Source organism: Arachis ipaensis, chromosome B4, assembly GCF_059453495.1.
Source record: "Arachis ipaensis isolate K30076 ecotype BB chromosome B4, ASM5945349v1, whole genome shotgun sequence".
In the NCBI taxonomy this organism is placed as follows: Eukaryota; Viridiplantae; Streptophyta; class Magnoliopsida; order Fabales; family Fabaceae; genus Arachis; species Arachis ipaensis.
Window position 1 is genome coordinate 127296633 of NC_142439.1, and position 21931 is coordinate 127318563.

Consider the following 21931-nt stretch of genomic DNA (forward strand, 5'->3'; position numbering starts at 1 on the left):
AATTATCATTAACAGAATTAACGGCACCATGTGTGAATGCTAATCTAGATTCTTCGCCTTCTAATTTTTCTTTTCCTTTTTGTCCTTCATTTATGTCAGTTGTTACTGGCTCCGATCATCAGAATGAGCTTCGTTCATAGAATTATGATTACCAACATCTATAATCACATCCTTTTTAAATAAATTTTCATGATTTTTCTTTAGACAAACATTTATCTCATATTTTCAGCAATAGAAACAAATTAGATGTAATTTCTCGTATATTAATATGAATTTTTTTTCCAAAACTGAGAAGATTGGAACCAATTAATTTAAAAAGATAAAAAGAATTGAAAGACAGAAAATTAGAAAAGATGAATAAAATAGTAATTATATACTCAAATCTCTGGTAAAAACTTTGTATTTTATAAAAAATTATCAAATTAAATCTCTCATAAATTAAACTAACATTTCCTTGATATATAAAATAATATATTAAGTTTAGATTAATTTAAATTAAAAAATTATAAAAATAAAAAACTATTATTCAACCACTTATTATTATTATTATTATTATTATTATTATTATTATTATTATTATTATTATTATTATTGTACTCTCATATGTAACTTTTATACACAATCGATTGTAAAATTATTTTATATTAAATTATTTAAATTAAAAAAAATTGCATATTGAATTGAAAACAAAGTCTCTAGCTACTATCTCATCATCATCAGGTATGATTCTAATTAAACTTTTGGCATTTTTATGTTGAAGAGAGGGAAGACAAAAAAATGAGTCGATCACTTTCAACAAACTAGTTCTGAGATTGAAAGAAAGAAAACCTAAGAGCAAAGGAAAATGGACCTGCCGCTTAGAACAAGCATAGTGGCAATTCCGTACACACTACACGTGTCTCTCTCAATTTTATTATCATTTGTCAAATAAATAAACAAATTCCTATTTTAATTATGATAAACATCATACATCATCAATTTATCCTCGAACATAAATCCAAAAGCAACCTCCTCCCAGTTTTAATTTTATGTGATCATAATCAATCTTCATGATTTCCGAGAAGTTTATGAATCGTAATAATCTTCATTCCGACGTATGCATCGTTGCACTCACCACGTGATACAGCTATATATGGTATGTAGGGTGTGTATGTTTTTTTCTGAATGAGATAGGTCAATGAAAGAGCGGAAGAAGCATGAGTTATGTTGAATAAATAATTGTCCAAGTGGAATGAAGAATAAGGAAGACTAAAACGGAAATTTTGAGGGTAAAACAGGGAGAACTAGTTGACCTGTAAAAGGATATATATTTTATCCTAGTACTCCATATTTTTATTTAATAATAATAATAATAATAATAATAATAATAATAATAATAATAGCAAAAAATATCTTTTATGAATGATATGTGATAAAGAATATTTTAAAATAAAAAAATTATAATTTCTATTATAATATAAAGTAAATTTGATGATAACTATAATAATTGTGGTGGATATATATATATATATATATATATATATATATATATAGTAGTTTTAAAATCTGACAATATTTATAAAATATAACTATAAAATTAAGGTAAATTTTTTTTTTACCTTTTTAACAACATTTTTTTAATTTAATTTTATCACAATTTTTGTATTTTAAATTAAAAAATATTATCAAATAGTAAAAAAAATATAATATTAATTTTTTATTGAAGTATGCTATTAATTTTAGCTAATACCTTTTAAATATTGTCAAAGTTTCATAACTGTTGTAATTATTATAATTATAATCATCATAGAATATACTATATATAATAAATAAGAAGATATATAATAGATTATATATAATCTATATATTATTTATTTTTGTATATATATAATATAACAAATTAACAATTTCGTTAGATAATTAACAAAAAGTCTAATCAATAACAAGCTAACAAGCATTTTTAAACTTCACATCATATTTATTAATTATCATTAATTAATGATTATTTAAATTTTAACTTTTAAAAAATATAAAATTAATAATTATTAATTATTTACCTATATTTTTCATAATACAAATGTTTGTAAGGTGGCCATGTAACTCATGTTTTCCTTCACGCAAATGACCAACTTTGGAGAATAAGGCTTTTCTCCCTCGCGTGGCTATAAAACCACCTTCAATTTTTTTTTTCCATTTAAACCCCCACTCATAAATTTTCTAGCCCCACCAGTCCCATTTTCATACATATTAATACCCCTCTTCTCTTCTTCTCTTTCCTTATCAAACATTATTATGCTTGCATTAAAACCCTAGCTTTTCCCATAGAGGTATCTATATATATATGGTCATCAAAAGAAAAGAGCAGTGAGGACGTTTACTGATTAGACATGAGTGCAAGCACAAGCCGCCGCGGCGGCGGCGGTAGCAGCGGCGCTAGTGGGAGTGGTACCAAGGGTAGGGGTAGTGGCGGTCCTTGCGGCGCTTGCAAGTTTCTGAGGAGGAAATGTGCTCCGGGATGCGTCTTTGCGCCCTACTTTGATCCTGATCAAGGTGCAACCTACTTTGCATCGGTGCACAAGGTTTTTGGGGCTAGCAACGTTGGTAAGCTTCTTTCCAAAATTCCAGCTCATAAGAGGCTTGATGCAGTTATTACTATTTGTTATGAAGCACAAGCACGAATGAAAGATCCTGTTTATGGATGTGTTGGTCAAATCTGTACCCTTCAACAACAGGTATTATTTATTTTAAATTTTCAATTGAGATTACTCGTCCTATAACATAAATTAAGATGATTACTCATCTTACTTTATTTAGCATTCATTATATACTACAACAATTTATGAATGCTAAATAAAACAAGTTATACTGATTTTGGCTAAATTTATTTTTTGTTATTAAACATTTTCGTATTTAAAATTTTCAATTGAGATTACTCATCATATAACATAAATTAAGATGATTATGTGATCCATCTGAGATTGTGGTCTTCGTAGTTCATGCATATATATATCCATAATATTCATTGTTTGCTTCCTTTGGCTATCTTAATTCGACAATAAGCTAATTAAATAAATATTTAGGTTTTAGTAATCTCATCTTTTTATGTATTTTTTCCCCTTGACTCGGGAATAAATAAATTTTTAACGTACAAAATATATAATTATCATAAAAAAACAGAAATTAAAAATTGTTATATTTAGTTTACAAGGTAATATATTGAGTGTATAAAAAATATTATTTTTAATGCTATATATTTTGATTCATTTTAGTATAATTAAAAGTATTTTAAGGACATGATGAGTTATAATAAGGAAATAAATTTCTAAAAATAAAAAATAAATCCATAAACTTTTATAATACATTTAACGCATGAACAATTTAAAAAAAATATATAATTAATTTATATTTTTTATTCAAGATTTCAAATTTAGAATACTTGTTATTTGTTAATTACCAAGACTTTTCTGAATATACATTAAATTTCAAGAATACGAAAACAAAACCAAATTTATAGTAGTCTTGTAACTTCTTTCATTTTAATTTGTTTGTTAGCAAATAAATGAGAATGGATTAACAACCCCCATTTTCAGATGTTCACACCGCTTTTGGATGGTTTTCGTGCCATTTTTGCACAAATTAAGTGAAAGCACGAAAGGAGAGACTGAAATTGAATCTACTACTTTTAATTTTGTACATGTTGATGAATAGTAATTTGTTTAGGAAAGCCTCTAATAAACGAAGTTTAATTTATGTTTTAATTCTAAGATGAAAACTCACGTACAAATTAATATTTAAAAATTATTAAATAATTTAATAAATTTGACTAAATTATCACCTAATAATTTTTAACTATTAATTTAACACGAAGATAACTATATATAAATCTTCGCCTAATTCTAATCTGTAAATAAAAAGATCTCTCTACTCTGCATTAGTATTCCTTCAACACAATACCTTATTACCAGAAGTGCTTTGTGTGCACCGGAAAATAAAATAGAAAAGAAAAGAGAAAAAACCGTTAAAAAATAATATTTTAATTTGTTTTTTATTTTTATTTTTTTTACAAAATTTAAAAAATAAAAACATTAAAAATAAAAAATAAAAATGTAAATCAATGCATCTTAAAAATTACTAGTGAGTTTCTAAACATTTCAATGAAATTAAGCCACAATTCTTAATTAAATTATTAGACCAGTTAACAACAAATTCAGAAAAAAAAAAAAAGATCAAATGATGAGTGGTCGGATGTAACATGAATTTAGTCTTTGGTTTTTGCTGGTTTCAGGGGGATATAGTTGGTTAGTTTTTAGGGCTTAATTAAACAACATTATAGTCACTGTCTTTAATTTCTTTTTTTTTTTTTTCTACAGGACCAAAATATATGTATTCTGATCTTTTTTCTCTTAAAATGAACATAAAAATAAAAATGAATATTACCTTCCATAGTTTTTAATCACACTCATTTTCTTTCGAACAAAGCTACGAAATCAACGTGTAACTCTAGCTTTATTATCAAACATGCAAACTTAGCTTTAGTCTCACTTAATCAATAGGATATACCTAGTGAGTTAGAAACTTGTTGCATTTCTAAGACAATTTTTCTTTTCAATACAGTTAAAGTGATACTTTAAATTAATTAATCAGTTCCTATTTTCTAGAAAAATATAAAACTAATTCTTTTAAGAGTATATACATAAATAAATCTCCAAAAATTTTTGCGTTGGACGTTTTTATCCCAAAAAGTTTTTATTACGTTTAGATTTTTAAACTTTACAAAAATAAGACATATAAATTTTTTTGTCATACTTTCGAAAATTTATTTATCCAATTGAAAATAATAGGTCGGAGTCAGTGGTAGAACTTGAAATAAAATTTTGGAGAGGACAAAAATTTAACATTAAAATTTAATAATAATATTATTTATATTAAAATAAAATTTGTAAATATAATTATTCTTTAAGTTTGTTACTAATAAGATAATAAATAAATAATTTTACAGATAAAAAATATAAAATAGTTTATAATTGTACTCTTTGAATCTTTAGTGACTTAAAATCTTCAATAATTGAATTAGAACTAAACTTTTTAACAATTTCTTTCTCAATTTCTTTTTTTATTATTTTCATTGCTAAAAATAATTGCTTGCTGTAAAACTGGAAGAATTAATATGAGACAAATCAATCTATCAATCATGAGAGTTGCTTGTTGAATAAAGAGATGTGAAATGCGAATAGAGAAGCTGCTAGTGAACCTGAGTGCTTTAAGTCATAATAAAGTATTTGAACCAATTAAACTATTTTTTATTTTTTTTAAAAAGTACTACTAATTTTTTTTATAAAAAATTTGGGAAAGCCATGATCCTATTGTCTTGACTAAGCTCCGCCCCTAAGTCTGACTAACGTATAATTTTTTTGAGACAAAATTCTCCTATCTAAAATTTCTTATTATTTGGATATATACTTTTTTTAAAAAAGAATATTTAAGATTAATTACTTTTTTATTTTTATTAATAATTAAATATCTAATATTTAAAAAATAGAGATTAAATTATTATTATTAATTAATTAATTAATTAATTAATTAATTAATTAATTAATTAATTAATCCGATGTAAAAATTGTTATTGGTAAATTTGAGATATGTATTATGCGATTTCTGAATGAACATCAGCATGGATTGTATATTACACATGTAAATATGGCATGAATTAATGTTGTCCATACTCGAGTTGCATGAGATGGTTTAACTGTAGATCAAAATTTCTTTTTCATAAAAATTGAGCTGGGTTTATAAGATACAAAATCATCCATGTGAAAAGCTTTTACATAAAAGAAGCGCACTAAATATACAAGACTATTCATGTTATAAATTATCCGTTTAAACTTTAAACTTTGGAAAATGATGATTCATAGCATGTATGTCTTTTTTATAATAATTTTCTTTTGAATAAAGTTATATAATTCAAATTTATTACTTTATAAATTAACACATTTTTTTCTTATGATTTTAAAAAGTTGGAATGTTCTAAATGTGTACATAAAAAATTAGTTATTAAATTAGTTATCGGTATAAAATACATATTAAAATATAAAATAATATTAAAAATAAATTAAATAATATATGTATTTATATACAAATATCTAATATTAATTTAGTAATTAATTTTTTATGTGTACATAGTATTTTGTTTGAAGATATTTAAAAAATATTTTTTAAAATTAACTTGTGTTTATTACAACTAAAAAGTTAATAAAATTTTATATATTAATAAATATTTAGATTTACTCGCTCTTAATTAAATTATTGATGCAAAATTTTATTTGCAATCAAATTTTTTATTTATGTCTATTATAATTATTTTAAATTTTAAAATTATTTTTCTAAATACATTATTGTTGTTTATATATATTTATTGAAAATTATTTTTAATTTACTAAATATAAATACTACTAGTTTAAAAAAAAATTATCTTTTTAAAATCAACTTTAATCAACCTCTTACGAAAAGTAAAATATTTATCAAATTAAACGTAAAACTTATTGCAAGTTTGACACATAGACATATTTCATAACGAAACCTTAATTAAGTGAAACTCTCTAATAATGAATCATGAAGAGAGAATAATAAAAGATGTAAAGGGAAAAAAGTTTCTAAGAGTATAATATTAGTGAGTATCAAAAAGCTATTACTATACAAAATTCAAATTCATAGTTTCATTTTTTTTCTTCGTACAATATAATTAGGTGAAAACTTAGGTACAGTTAAATTTATATAAAGTTGATAACTAAAATTCGTTAAATAATTTAACAGATTTGACTAAATTATCATCTAACAACTCTCAGCTATCAATTCCAACTATACCTGAATTTTTATCTATAATCATATTACAATCAATTATCTAAGTGTCTTTCTTGTATAAAGATCTTGGTTTATATAACCATTCTTGCATATTGATTGCTATGATAGGAGCTTTTTCTATGATGCATGTTGTTAAACTTGCTTATGCTACTTATGAGTATTGGTTAACAATAATAATTTCTCCCGATGAAGTGGGTATCCGCGAGGATTTATCTGTCGAGAGATGGATTTGGAGAGTATTTTCTACTCATGGAAACAAAGGATGAATATCCGATTAATAAACGGGGTAGTGAAGGCAGGAGAAGAAGTATCCTCTCCGTGGATATTTGTTTAATACCCATTAGTATAAAATTACTATAATATCTCCAATATATATGCGTCTCTAGTGGCTGTGGTTTCGGTGGCTAGTGGTGACTACATGTTGACCAACCAATGAGAAACTGACAGTTGGAGTGTGGTATATTGTCCTCAAGTCTTGTATTAATTTTCTAATTACGGTAAATCTTGGTTAGTTTCGTAAGACTAGTGGTGTAAATAAGTGATTAGCCAAGGGATATGGATGTCATTTAGTGGAATAGCCTATTGGCGATTGAGGGCGTGGCCAACAACCACAAAAAATGGGCGAGATGTGCAATGGACACTGTTAGAGAAATCAGCGCGCGATGGAGGAAGGCCACGTGGTTTCGGTGTCAAATTTTGTGGGCTTAATCACTCTAGCGGCAGCATCTCCGTTCTTCAAGGACATCAAGCACCTGAGGCATATGAATGATGGAGACAGCGAAGCTTTTCATTTGAAGAGAATACCAAGCACTGCAAATCAAGCTCAAGGGTGGCAGAGAGGAGGCTTGAGGACCTCGTCAGCATAGTGGCGGTCCAGACCACCAATAGAGCCTGAAAACTCAAGTGCACACCAGAGATCAAGCGGCGGCGACAAGCAGCATAGACGCATGCAGCAACACCTTCTGCTGAGGCGGACTAGGTCGGATCCAGGTGCATCAAAGGTGGCGGGATGTAATCGGTGGATATCTTCTTGTAGCAAGTGTAGAGGAAAGACCGACAAGGAAGGTGGAGCAGATCCATGGTGGTTCAGTAGAAGAAATGGGTTGGGATTGGGTAAGCTTTCTCAGTTCGGGTCGAAACCCAATCTGTTTCACTCAGGACTAGTTTTTAGCCCAAAGTCGAACACCAAAAAGACAAGAAAAAGTTGATTATCCACATCTATTTTTTCAAGTTTTTTCATGAAAGTCAAACCGCCACGTATTATGTTATTACAAGTTCATCACTCTTAGCCACCATAGCCATGGCTTTTCCCAAGCCATTAGAGACGACACCATATATATATATATACACGATTAAAAACCCTAGATTTTCTTATCTGCCTCACAACCTCACCCTTGCAACCGCCCCTCCCTCGCTCTCAGTCTCTAGAATCACATATTCACCCATTCTCAATCTCACTCTTACATAATCAAAGCCTCCACTCATCAGCCTCATCTTGTCATCTCCTCAACCTCATATTCGTCGGCATTTTCCTGTTTCTCCTTCTCAAGTCAACCACATTACTCTTATCGTCAATGTTGCTCTGCATCGCACTGTTCATCGCCGCTTCCAGCAACGTTGCCGCCTGTGAATCGTCGCTGCCTGTAGATTGTCGCGTCTTGGTTGTTTCCTCCTCTATCTCATCTTCTCTGCCAATCTTTTTCTTTTTCTTTTCTCTTTCCTTCTTCCAATCTTTCTTCTTATGCAAAGTTTCAATCTTTTCAGTTAATCAAGGATTTGAGATGTTCTCATCTCTTTGGAAGGAAAAGAAAGAAGAATCTTTGAGAACAATGAAAATGTTCTATTTTGCATTCTTTTAGTTCTATTATGTATTTTTGTGAATGTAATATATTTTTATTGTGTATTTAATGTTTATTTTCTTGCCAAATCTGGATCTAGAAAGGATAGGAAACGAATCTAATTTAGTTATGGTGTAATCAAATAATATTTTCTCAAGCCTACGAGAGAGGATTGACACCGATAGGGAATAGTTATGGTACCTCGAATGTTAAAGATAGGTATTCACTTGCTTGACTGACAAGGAGAAGTATGAGAGAACTTACTCGAAGTGGTTTTCTACTTGCTTGAGAAAAATCCATACGTGTAGCACTCAGTCATCGTTCTATCATCCAACATGCTTCTATCTAAGTGATTTCATAAAATATGGAATGGATATGTATCGCAAGAGGGTCGACTCATGATTCAGGTAATCCAATCTTACGTGTGTAAGGCAGAAGCTTCCAAAAATGGTTTTCCAAAAATGGGTGATCGAAAGATCGAATCATTATGCGTATCTTGGTGGTCGTTACTTTTGGTGTTCTTTCTTTTTGGCTGACTCATCTTCCTGTTCTATTGATCAGAAGCATCCAGCAGTGCCACATTGTCACGCGATCCAAAAAAGGTGGTCCAAGTTGTCAACTGGGTGGCAAAAATACTACCCCAGTTGGTGGGGAGGTACCTACCTTGGGTTTCACACAACCTTCTTAATGAACATTACGTTTACAATAGAATATGACCAACGCTTTAGAGAAATGATAGTAGTTCTTTGCAGTATGTTTCAACATTAGAAACCTAGGAACCGCTCATCACAAAGTAGGCCAAACATGCGGTGGACTGGTGGTAGTGGCTTGAAATAAAATCCGAATCATTTCGATAGAATATGAAACCTTTTTTTATGACATTTTGGTTCCTGAACCAATTTTAAAAACACTAATCCCCAAATTGACTTCTCTTTCTTCAGACCTTTTGTTCTCTTTTTTTCGTAGTTGTTTTGCAGACCTTCTATTCTCTATATTCAAATGGCTAGTAGCAATAACGCAGCTGGGAGCTCAAACAACCTACGCTTTAATGGAAGCGATGCTCGGAGAACCACAAAAATTGGAGCATGTCTTTCTTGATTTAACAGTAATTTCTACTCCAACTCCTTTACCAATTCCATGTACCCCATCTAACATTTCAACCTCTTTTTCAACTCATCATCAAAAGCTTTTCCTTGCCTTTCATTTTCTGCAATAAGCTTATCCAACTATACCTCAAGCTTTTGAGACAAGATTTTATAATCAAAATCCTCCTTAATTTTCAACATATTTTCAACTTTCATAGCTTGAAAATAAAATATACAGTAATATGTCTGCCAAAAAAGCAAACCAAGTCAAATATCAATAATGTTTTTAGTTTCATATAACAGTAATAGTAACATATTAAGAACTTTGATAATAAGTCAATCAAAATCTGTGATGAATCGACGATTGAATTAGGAATAAATGATTTCAAATTATTAGAAAAAAAACAAATATTAACTAGCCATTGGATAGGATATGCAAATTAAGATAATAATAATTTTAAAAACAGTAGATAAATGCATTGACAAGAATAAAGGTAGAATCTAAAGTAATCAATTCATCTAAGAGAGGATTATCTATTTATAAATAAAAAGGATATCAGGTTTAATATCTTCAACAACATTATTAAAACTGCAAGTAAAATATAAATTCCTGTATTCTGGGTCCTGGAATGCAACTCAAGGGATGAATATATGTAACTATTAACTTTAGGGACTACTTTAAGGCTCGAATATAATTTCAAGGACCACTTTGAGACTTAAATCTTAGGAGAATAGTTGCTTCAAATCATTTTTTGCCTACTAGCCCATGCCTCTACTTACCTAATTGTTCTTTACATTTCACTACTTTACTTTATTGGTGTAGTTATGTATCTCTTCTTGTTCCAATCGATATCTTTGATTCTGAAACAGAGCCATGTACTATACCTCCAAAGGAAATGACTATGTTATCTTAAGGTGGTTTTATTTGCGGATCTTTGTGTAGAACAAAGTTGTTCTTCAGAGAGGGTATTAAATTGACTTATCACTAGTGTTAGAAAAAACACAAATGCCCATCATCATAAGAGAGCATTTGGTTGTTGTCTTTGTCTCTCTGAGACATGGACACGGTGGCACATGTCCTCTGTTTGGTTCAATAAGACACAATTTTTAGATAGACATGGAAGGACACAAATAGAGACAAAGACACAAAACTTGTTTCTATCCAAATAGTTGAGTCACTTCGACATAATTTATGAGACACTAATATTTTACACTTTACACTTATTTAATTTTCAAATTTCCAAAATTTTATACTCTCATTCTCCTAAACTTATCTCTGTAACAGCCCAGACCACCCGCTAGCACGATATTGTCCGCTTTGGCACACAAGGCTTCACGGTTTTGCCTTTGATGATAGGGATGATAGACGAAGCCCCCCACACTCACTCGTCAAAATGCGTCATGCTAGGGAGAGGTATCCACACCCTTATAAGGCATGCTTCGTTCCCCTCCTTAACCGATGTGGGACCTTATATATCCCACATCGGTTGGGGAGGGGAACGAAGCATGCCTTATAAGGGTGTGGATACCTCTCCCTAGCATGACGCGTTTTGACGAGTGAGTGTGGGTGGTTTCGGCTATCATCCCTATCGTCAAAGGCAAAACCATGAGGCCTTGTGTGCCAAAACAGACAATATCGTGCTAGTGGGTGGTCTGGGCTGTTACAGATAGTATCAGAGCTGGAGCCCGGATCGATGTGCCAGCGAGGGCACTGGGCTCCCTTAGGGGGTGGATTGTAAGGTCCCACATCGGTTGGAGAGGGGAACGAAGCATGCCTTATAAGGGTGTGGATACCTTTCCCTAGCATGACGCGTTTTGACGTGTGAGTGTGGGGGGCTTCGGCTATCATCCCTATCGTCAAAGGCAAAACCGTGAGGCCTTGTGTAGCAAAGCGGACAATATTGTGCTAGCGGGTGGTCTGGGCTGTTACAGATGGTATCAGAGCCGGAGCCCGGATCGATGTGCCAGCGAGGGCGCTGGGTTCCCTTAGGGGGTGAATTGTAAGGTCCCACATCGGTTGGGGAGGGGAACGAAACATGCCTTATAAGGGTGTGGATACCTCTCCCTAGCATGACGCGTTTTGACGAGTGAGTGTGGGGGACTTCGGCTATCATCCCTATCGTCAAAGGCAAAATCGTAAGGCCTTGTGTGCCAAAGCGGACAATATCGTGCTAGCGGGTGGTCTGGGCTGTTACAATCTCCCTCCTACTAGCATCTTCCACTTCTCTCCAACTCCTCATTCTATTTTCTGTGGCTCATCATTCCTTCCTCCATCATCCATCTTTCCTCCGCCACTATCTTCGCCTCCATCACTGTTCCTATAACACCCCGTTACCCTAAGCCTTACCTCTAGCCATAAAGCAAAGGATAGCAAAGTGTCACGACAGTTCTAAAGCTTATAATATATAATATATATTCAAGAATTTATATAACTAGAAGCTCGATGAAGGAATAATAGCTCAAAGTCGCATAAAGCGGAATTACAAAAAGCGAAACGTTCATACACGATAACTAAAATACGTAGGCACAGATAAAACAAGACATAATATATATAAAACCTTGTAGATAGCTCTAGGATACACAAGGTAGTACTTAATTTAAACAAGACATATATATAAGTGTGAAATACCAAAAAGAGTTTTGAAGTTTAAAACAGCTTATACAACTTATCTCTCAAATCAAGCCTCTAAGGCCATAAAGTCTAAAATAAAAAGGTGAGAGAAAGTACTACAACAAAATAATCAAAATACCATAATAGATCATAAGATCTTCCGCTCCGTCACCATCTCGCAACTCACCGAGGTGGGTTACGACCTGCATCTAAAAAATAACAACAACATATGGTATGAGAACCAGAGGTTTTCAGTATGGTAACAGTTCCTGATATATAAGATGTAAGGTTTTGGGATGCCAAAGGCAATCCTAGAACTTCACACCGATACAGATATTCAAGATTAGAATAAATAAATAACTCAAACCATAAACAGGGTATTCTATCTTAAGGGATTTCTAACTAACATAGCACTGCTGTCCCACGGCCTTTGCCAGCCTAACCTCCATGCGATCCCATCGCCACTTCCTACCGATTCTCCTAAATCCCAGTAGAAAAACACAAGTAATGTAGACAAGTAAAGCACAAGTAGAGTACATGTACAACAAATAGAAGAATTAGCAAGTAATATGTGATTCATTTAGGCATAACAGAAATTAAGCAAAGCATACACACAGGTAGAAGATGTATATGATGAATGCCTTTTCTATTGGCTTGTGATATCACTTGTCAGTCCATAAATGCCAACGCGACACATCCTTCCGGATGTAGCCTTCCTGCCACACCCAGAGATATAGGCTCTGCACACTCATGCAGCAGGAAAATCTGCCACGCTGGAGATATAGGCTCCACACACTCATGCAGCAAGGAAGGAAACAACAACAACTGTCTCATCATAAATTATTCCCAAGATATAGTGTTGGGCACACTTTTGCAGCAGAAAAACTGCCACGTCAGGGATATAGGCCCTGCACACTCCCATATAATCCAATAATTTCATCATTCCTTTCCAAGTTCGCAACTCATCATAACCATCACCGGTTTCCAACTTCTCAAATTCATCATAAGCATTACGATTCCTCAAAAATCTCTTCAACCATATACTTCACAACTCAGCATTCACCAACATGACTCATCAATAATCATCATCTAATAATATATATGTCATCACATTCAACTCATTCAACCTCCATCCAAACCATCATCAAGCATAATATTTATATACAACTAATCATACAATCACGTCATTCAAACCTATCTTAAGGTCAACTAGCCTAAGGTTCACGAAACATTACATATTACATAAAGGAAACCGAAACCATACCTTGGCCGATTTTCATGCAACTCAAAATACCAAGCAAAGCCACCAAGCTCAAAAACCACCAAGCATCACTCCAACAAACTCTAAAACTCAATCTAACATCATACAACATATCCCATCAAACCTAGGGTTTACTAAAATAACTAAACACAAGGATTTAGTGAAACCTTACCTTACTCAATGATATTAGGGATAAAATCCAACAATATTCCAATGCTAGATCACCCCTAAACAAACAAAATCACAAAACTTACTCAAAAACCAAATCTAAAAATGCAGAATTATTAGGTCTGGAAATCGGAGGTTGAGTTTGGAGTTCTTACATACAAATTTTCATTATAAATGATGGGTTCGTTGAGAGCTTTGCGTGGCCACAAACGGCTCGTCAATCGGAGCTTCGTAGCTCAAGTTATGATCAAAACAAGGTTTGGGTGAATACTAAAACCCCAAACCCTTCTCTTCTCTCTTCTCACCGTCCTTCTCTCTCTCTCTTTTCTTAAAAATGAGGCTGAATACCTCTTAGTTAGAGTTTTTATATGTTGGACTTGGGCCTGGTCCAATCCGCTAAGTGTTTTTGGTCCGTTTGGCCCATTTTAGGCCAAAATCTTTAAGATTAGCGCCCGATTTTCGATTCTAAATTATTTTTGTTCTTTCAAAATAATAAATTCAATTTTTCAAAATCTTATTTTTTAAAATACGTGGTACCAGACAGACTAGAGCCGGTACTAGTATGTATTTTTATAAAAGTTTTCCGCAAAAGATATATTTTCCCACTCAGAAAAATCCATTGAATTTAAAATTTACCTTTTTATTTTCAAAATATCATTTTTATATTTTCAAATCTTTTCTGGGCAGTATAAAATTATTTTATTAAAACGGTTATTCTGATTCTTACAGTTCCCTCCGAAACCGTCAGTGCTACCACCGCTGTCATGCCCTCCTCTCTTTGTCCTCCCCTTCACTCTCCACCGCCCACTGCCGCCTTTCTCCCTTTTCCTCTTCTCATCGCCCCTTGCTGCCTCTCTCCCACTCTTCCTCTTCGCCCATCATGCTTCGATCACCCTCTCTTCTCGATGATTTCAAAGACTTTATTGTGGGGTACTACGAGCATCTGCCACTTCAGATGATGAAGGACGGCAGAGACACAGTGGAGGTAGAGGTGAAGGTGTATTTCGAGTATAGAAGATTTGGGGAAGGACTATGGAAAAGAAGGGTTGTAACACCCTAATATTCAAATCCTTATGCTCGAGTCATAAGTCAATGATAATAAGGTGGTACGACTCTCAAGGGGGATTTTTAATACATAGTTTATAAGTATAATTGAAAGGAGTATTAATCGAGAAGCCTAAAAAGAGTAAATATAAAATCACGAATTCGCGACACTCACGCATCGACAACTAAAGATAAAGCGTGAAGTCGAAAGCGATATACAGTTAAAGACATTAAGGAGAATAAGAGAAGGACAATATATAGATATATAACATAAGTAAATAGCCACTAGTCGCGACCCGCGAAGTTTAGGCCGGTTAGGGTACAGTATAATAGTAGTTGACAACAGTATCTCCTAATCTCTTCCAAAAGAAACATAAAAAGCCTCTATAGGCAAGTTCAAAAGAGTTTAATACATAATAGGCTTTTCAAAATAAAGGTGGGGAGATTCTAAGCAAAATATAAAGTAGAGAATATAAAGATCTTCGCCGTCTCTCAGATGAACCACAACTCACTTCTGAGCACCTGAACATGTATCTGAAAAACAAGAGATATATATACGGAATGAGAACCCCCGACCCATGGGTTTCTAGTACGGTAAAGTGCCAAATAAATACAATGCATTGTAATAAAAACTCACTAAGCATCCTAAACTTTCTTTCACCAAATATTCATCCAATGTTCTCGCTAATCCATAAATAGGCAACTGTTCATCCAATGTTCTCTCCAACGAATTAGAATCAAAATCATAAACAAAACCATCACCAATTATTCTGTCTTAGCAATTCTATATCAATACTTCATATCCTCACCTGAAGCAAGTGAAATCACTTCACTGCGTCCACCCAGGAAGCTCAAATTATCTCATTTTCTACCTGGAGCAGTGAAATCACTCCACTGCGTCTACCCAGGGAACTCAAATTACCTCATTCAATAATTATCAGTTTAAATTAATCATATCATTACTCCATCTCAACAAGAACAACCCTCAGCATCAATCGACACCACCATGAGGGACCTCTCAGTTGTACAAACACAAGCAATACAGACAAGTAATACACAATAAGGTACAAGTAGAACAAGTAGCACATAATCAGGTAACATATCATATATGATATAGCAATCCAAAACAAATTGGCAAACCCAAACAATTCAAATATATGCAAATGATGTATGCCTGCCCTATGGCTGATGATATCATCTGTCGGTTATATAGCCAACCCGACACGTCCTGGTAGCTAACCATGGACAGAAACACCCATGCAGAGCAAGTGGGCTTGAGCTGCAACTCCTTTACTACTACCCGCTTAACACAGAGCCAGTGGAACAATCACTATTGCGGCTACTACCCAGGCAGGTATTTAAAAGCTAAACCTGGAGTGAGTGGAATCACCACTACTGCTGCTACTACCCAGGCGTCACAATCTCTGACCTGGAATAAGTGGGACGAACCACAACCCTTGCTACTGCCCAGGATCACAAAACATACATTCATTCAGTTTAAAATCAATCATCATTGTTATCAAATCTCAAACATTAACCTGGAGCAAGCGGAACGAATCACAACCCTTGCTACTACCGAGGTATCACAAATACACATTCATTCATAATCACTCATTATTACCAATTTTCAAACAATGACCCGGAGCAAGCGGGACAAACCACGACCCTTGCTACTACCCAGGTATCACAGACATACATTCATTCAAAACTCCATAATTAAACTCATTTATCATAATTCTCCTTCCCCATCTTATACTCGGAGCAAGTGGACAACGCCGCTGCCTACTACCCGGGATTACACGTCACATTCATTTTCAAACCATCATTTCTGCACTTCCTCAATCACAATTCATTACTCCAAGTCTTTCTTCATCAACAAGTTATCACATTTCCTAGCTTTTTCTCATTACTAGGCATACTATAAAAATTTAGGACTTAAAGGATGAAAATGGAGGCTTAGAAGTTTGAGATTCGGCTTTAAAAACTCAAAAATCAATTTTTGCTGAAAATGGGGTCACGCGTACGCGTCGCCTACGCGCACGCGTGGGAAGTGGAGAAAACGCGTCACCCATGCGCATGCGTGGGAAGTAGAGAGGTAGGGTGACCGCATGCGCGTCAGTTATGCGTACGCGTGGATGCGTTTTGTGCTCCTCGAACAAAACCGGCACGCTACCATCTCAACTCTCTGGAATTTATACCACGCACCTGCATCAATACAGCGATGCATACACGTCGGCCAGGCGCATGCGTGAGAGAGTAAAAATCGTGAGCGACGGGTGCGCGTCGGCCATGCGTGCGCGTCGGAGTACGTTTTACCAAAAATTTTACTAAGTTTAAAAAGCTGCAGGATTACATTTTCAAACCCCAAACTTCCGATGGGCATAACTTTTTCGTTTCAAATTATTTTCCACCCGTTCTTCAAACGGCATAAACATGTCGGATCCAATTTTATTTCTAAACAAGTTTTATACAAATCGGGGATCCAGAGACCAAGTTATGCTCCGCCAAAGTAGACCAAAATCACAACTTTCATAAAAACCAACAAAAACAAAATTTTCAACACAAACCAATTTTAAACCTTTTCAAAACCAACCAAAACTTACCAAAATCAACCTCAAGCCTCTTCAACTTATATTTTAACATTCTCATTAAATTCACAATCCACCAATCCAGTATTTTGACCAATCTCAATCAAATAACTCAATTTCAAACAAAATATCATATCATATCTTTCATTCCACATCTCAAGTTCTAACAATACCAATTCCATCAACTCTCAATACATACAAATCCATATCATCATATACAACTCACATGCATTACCAACAAAGACATCAATTCCTCCCTCGAAACCAATAACCACATAGTCCATACAATCCATTGTAACCAAATAACAACAATCACAATTCCATTCAATCTCATATAACATCACACAATCATTAATTTACATTACATATCAACTATACATATTAGTACCAACCATTTACACAATCCAAACTTAATCCTAGGGGCACCTAGCCTAGAAATTCTCATCACAACACACGGTACTCAAATGAAACTTAAATCGTACCTCTTGTAGCCAAAATAATTGAGCTTCTTCTTGAAAGTCTCCATCAACTCTTAGCTCCAAGCCTCACCAAGGCCCCACAAGCAATATCAATCTTCCAATTGTGTACCAAAATCAACCAATACTCTAACATAACCAATTTCACACTTACAATCAACCTAGGGTTCATGAAAATGATAAATCACAAGGGTTGGAGGGTTTTTTACCTTAACCCACTGAAGTTTGTGATGAAGATCACCCATGGCTCATACTAGAACACTCCTAAACAACCAAAATCACAAGATTTCCTCAAAACCCAAATTAAATTCGAATTTAAAGAGAAAAACGAAAACTGGGCAGAAGACAGTGGAATACTTATCACAAAACTTATATAGAATTGTAAAGGATGAGAAGAGCGACGCGTGACCGCAAACGGCTCGTCAATCGGAGTTCTGGAGAGAAAGTTATGGTGATTTGAAGTTTAGAAAACTAGGTTTTCTTTCTCTCTTCTCTCTATCTGCCCCCTCTCTCATTCTCTAGAGTATATAAGTTGAAATGCTCATAACTAATGTTTATATATATTGGGTCTTGGGCCCACTTGGGCACAGTTCACCTGTTTTAGTTCGTTGGCCTAACTTTGGGCCAAAACCTTTAATATTAGAGTTTTAAATCGTATTTTAAATATTTCTAGCTTCCCAAATTATAATTTCTCATTTTCTAACCTTATTCACTTATAATTAATTTATTCAGCTGTAGTACTGGATAGATCTCAGCCGGTATTGCCGGTCAAATTTCTAGTGCGCATTTTTATTCAGAAAACTATATTTTCTGACTCAGAAAAATTCACTGAATCCACATATCTCATTTAAATTATCAAATTCTAATTGCTAAATTTTCTAACCATATTTGCTCCTATTTAATTTATTATTTATTTAATTACGATTTGATCGGATTTTACAAGGATGAGGTGGCACTGAAAGAGATCTCTATCTATTTCCATTATTTTTTAATAAAAAAAATTATTGAATTGATTTTTGAAAGAGATCTTGTTGGTAATAATAATTTGAGTTGATGTTTAATTATTTATTTATCTTTTGATTGGACGATTTATTTTTTATTATGAATGATGGAGGAAAAAAATAGGTAGTGGTAGTTGAAAAGTTTGAGTGATGATAGTAAAAATAGAAGATGAGGATATTATAAATTTTTTAAGATTTTGTGTGTTTTATGTATTTGTTTTGCCAAACATAAAATATGTATACATATCTTTTGTATTTATGTTTTCTTAATTTATGTCTCAATGTCTATGTTTCCATATATATACTAATCAAATAGAGTCTATGGGTAGTATAGGCAAATTTAAAATAAACATGATAGAAAGTTAGAAACAGCCTACCATAATAGTATTCGATTGATCATGATGGAATTTATAATAGGATAAATCGAAAATAAGTAGCTATTTAGGTATTACCGAGATAAATTTTGAGAGAAATAAATAGTACAAATAAAAGATTATATAATTATAATAAGAAAATAGTAAAATCGTGGTGAATTTTTTGTTTATTAGGAATTTTGTTTATTTATTTATTTTCCTTAAAGTAAAGAGAATTTAGAATTATGTTTTTAATTAGTCGTATTATTTCTTCCATGACTAATTTTCATATAAACAACATTAAACACTTAGTCAACAATGTAATATTTTTCATTTGTGACATTTTCTGATCTCTCTTTTTTTTATGTAGGTGTTAGCTTTACAAGCCGAACTCTCATTCTTACAAAATCATCTTACTACAATGGAGATACGCCAACCGCTACCAATTCCTCCAACGCAAGGAGTGCCGACATCAACTGTTTTCTCAGTTGCGGACTTACCAACGGTTGTGGGTGTTGCCCCCGCCACCTTATCAATGCCGGCCACCTTTGATCTGTCTTCCCACTTTGATCCAGCAACGGCCCAAGCATCTTGGGCTGTGTATCAACGGGCCATGATGGACCCACGCCAATACATGGCTGTTGCCAGCCCAATAGGCCCAACTGCTGGTGGTGGTGTTGATCTCCAAACAGTTGCACGTGAGCTCATCAATAGGCATGTGCCTCCGCAAGCACCACCTCAGGCTTTTGGTTCCAATGCTGCATCGACGTCAGCTCCATCGCTTAGTTCTTCTAAGTGATCAAAAACATATTTACATCTTTAAACTTTAAGCAACTGATCTTTAATTTTCGTCTCGTTAATCATAGATAGTTATGGAGGAATGTTTGAGTTTTCTTAGGTGGATGTTTCGTTGAGAAAATAAAGTCATAGTTACTGTATCGATAGTATATCATTATCCTTAGCCCTTCCTCCTTTAGTTTTTTCTGTAAAAATGCTGGACAGTGAACTTATTAGTTATTAATACAGATGTGAAATATTTTTAAGGGTAAAATTTTAATTTTCTTTTAAGTGAAAACTAAAATAAAAATGCTTTGAATTGTTTTAAGTGAAGATATAAATTTAATATTAACAAATATTATATTATTAATTTACCCAAAAAATAATTTGTTTATCTTATAAAAACGATTACCAACTTTTTTTTCCGATGCTAATATTTAAATTTGCATTACCACGTGAATACAACTTTAGATACAAAATATGGGGCCCCAAAATTAACATAGAAGAAATCGTTATTCCATTTATTCATACATAATAAGCAAAAGAAATAAACCTGTTTTTATGACAAATTCAATACACACAAAACAAAAGTATTTAATAAACATAAACGGATAAAACACTTAGAAAGAGAGTGAAGGGAGGAAAAAGAGGAAAGAAAATAAGAAGAATAATTATTATTTTTAATATTTGATTTAAGAAAAAAATTATAAAAGAAAAGGCAAATAATATAAAAGAGATTGTGGGAATAACTGTATTTTAATCTCCTTTTATGTTAGATGAAAAAATGATAGAAAATTTGTTATATATATTATTTTGTTTTAATATTATTTTTTAATATATTTTATAATATAAAAATAAAATTATCTTTTATAATATGTTTTTATTTACTAAATATATCAAAAAATAAAAATTTACTTAATTTTTTCTCTTTATTTCTTTTTTATTTATTTATTTTCTTCCAACCAAATAAAACTTAAGTCTAAAAAGTATTATAATATTAACATGTGTGACTACAACAAAAATAAAAAGAAAATACTAATAATTCGATCTTGAAAACCCTGGTTGAAATACAGAGGCAGAATTTTCAACAAGTGTGTTCGAAATAAATACAAAATATATTAATAATTTGATCTAGTACAATTTTATTTTATAAGAATAAATACTGTTTGATTCCTAGAATTTGGAATAAAAAAAAAATTGTTTCTAACTTTTTTTTTCGTTCAAAATAGTCTTTAACGTTATGTTTAATATTAAACTATGTTTTTAAACACAATAATTTTTAAATGATAGAAATACCTCTTTGTTTTGTTTTAATTGCATCACAACCACACCACTACCCTCTCCATGGTCACCACCACCAATAATATCATATTTCAAAATTTTCAAATTCAACAACAACAACAAATAACTTCTCTTTCAAATTCAACAACAACAAAACAACAAAAAAAAGGGATAGAAAGAGCCTCATCTGTTCCTCAGCGAAGAAGAATCGAAAAAGCTTCTCGCTAGTCTTTCACTGGTGGCGGCAACTGTGTGGTAGTGGTAACAGTGAATGTGGATGGACGGCAGAAGGGTAACATATCACAACTGTAACACCCTAATATTTAAATTCTTATGCTCGAGTTATCAAGTCAATGATAATAAGGTGGTACGACTCTCAAGGGGTATTTTTAATATATAATTATAAGTATATTTGAAAGGAGTATTAATCAAGAAGCCTGAAAAGAGTAAATATAAAATCGCGAAGTCGTATCACTCATGCATCGACAACTAAAAGATAAAGCGTGAAGTCGAAAGCGATATACGGTTGAAGACATAAAAGAAAATAAGAGAAGGACAGTATATAGATATATAACATAAGTAAATAGCCACTAGTCGCGACCCGCGAAGTT

The 21931-nt window shown here is 32.7% G+C and overlaps 1 protein-coding gene across 1 annotated transcript; it reads left to right on the plus strand.

Moving 5' to 3' along the window:
- The first annotated feature begins 2295 nt into the window (after window positions 1–2295).
- On the plus strand, window positions 2296–20180 carry LOC148569142 (LOB domain-containing protein 30-like). The gene is made up of 2 exons (XM_016339775.3): window positions 2296–2711; window positions 19633–20180. The coding sequence occupies exons 1-2, from the start codon at window positions 2367–2369 to the stop codon at window positions 20059–20061; spliced, it is 774 nt and encodes a 257-aa protein (XP_016195261.1). The 5' UTR covers window positions 2296–2366; the 3' UTR covers window positions 20062–20180.
- Window positions 20181–21931: the final 1751 nt, after the last annotated feature.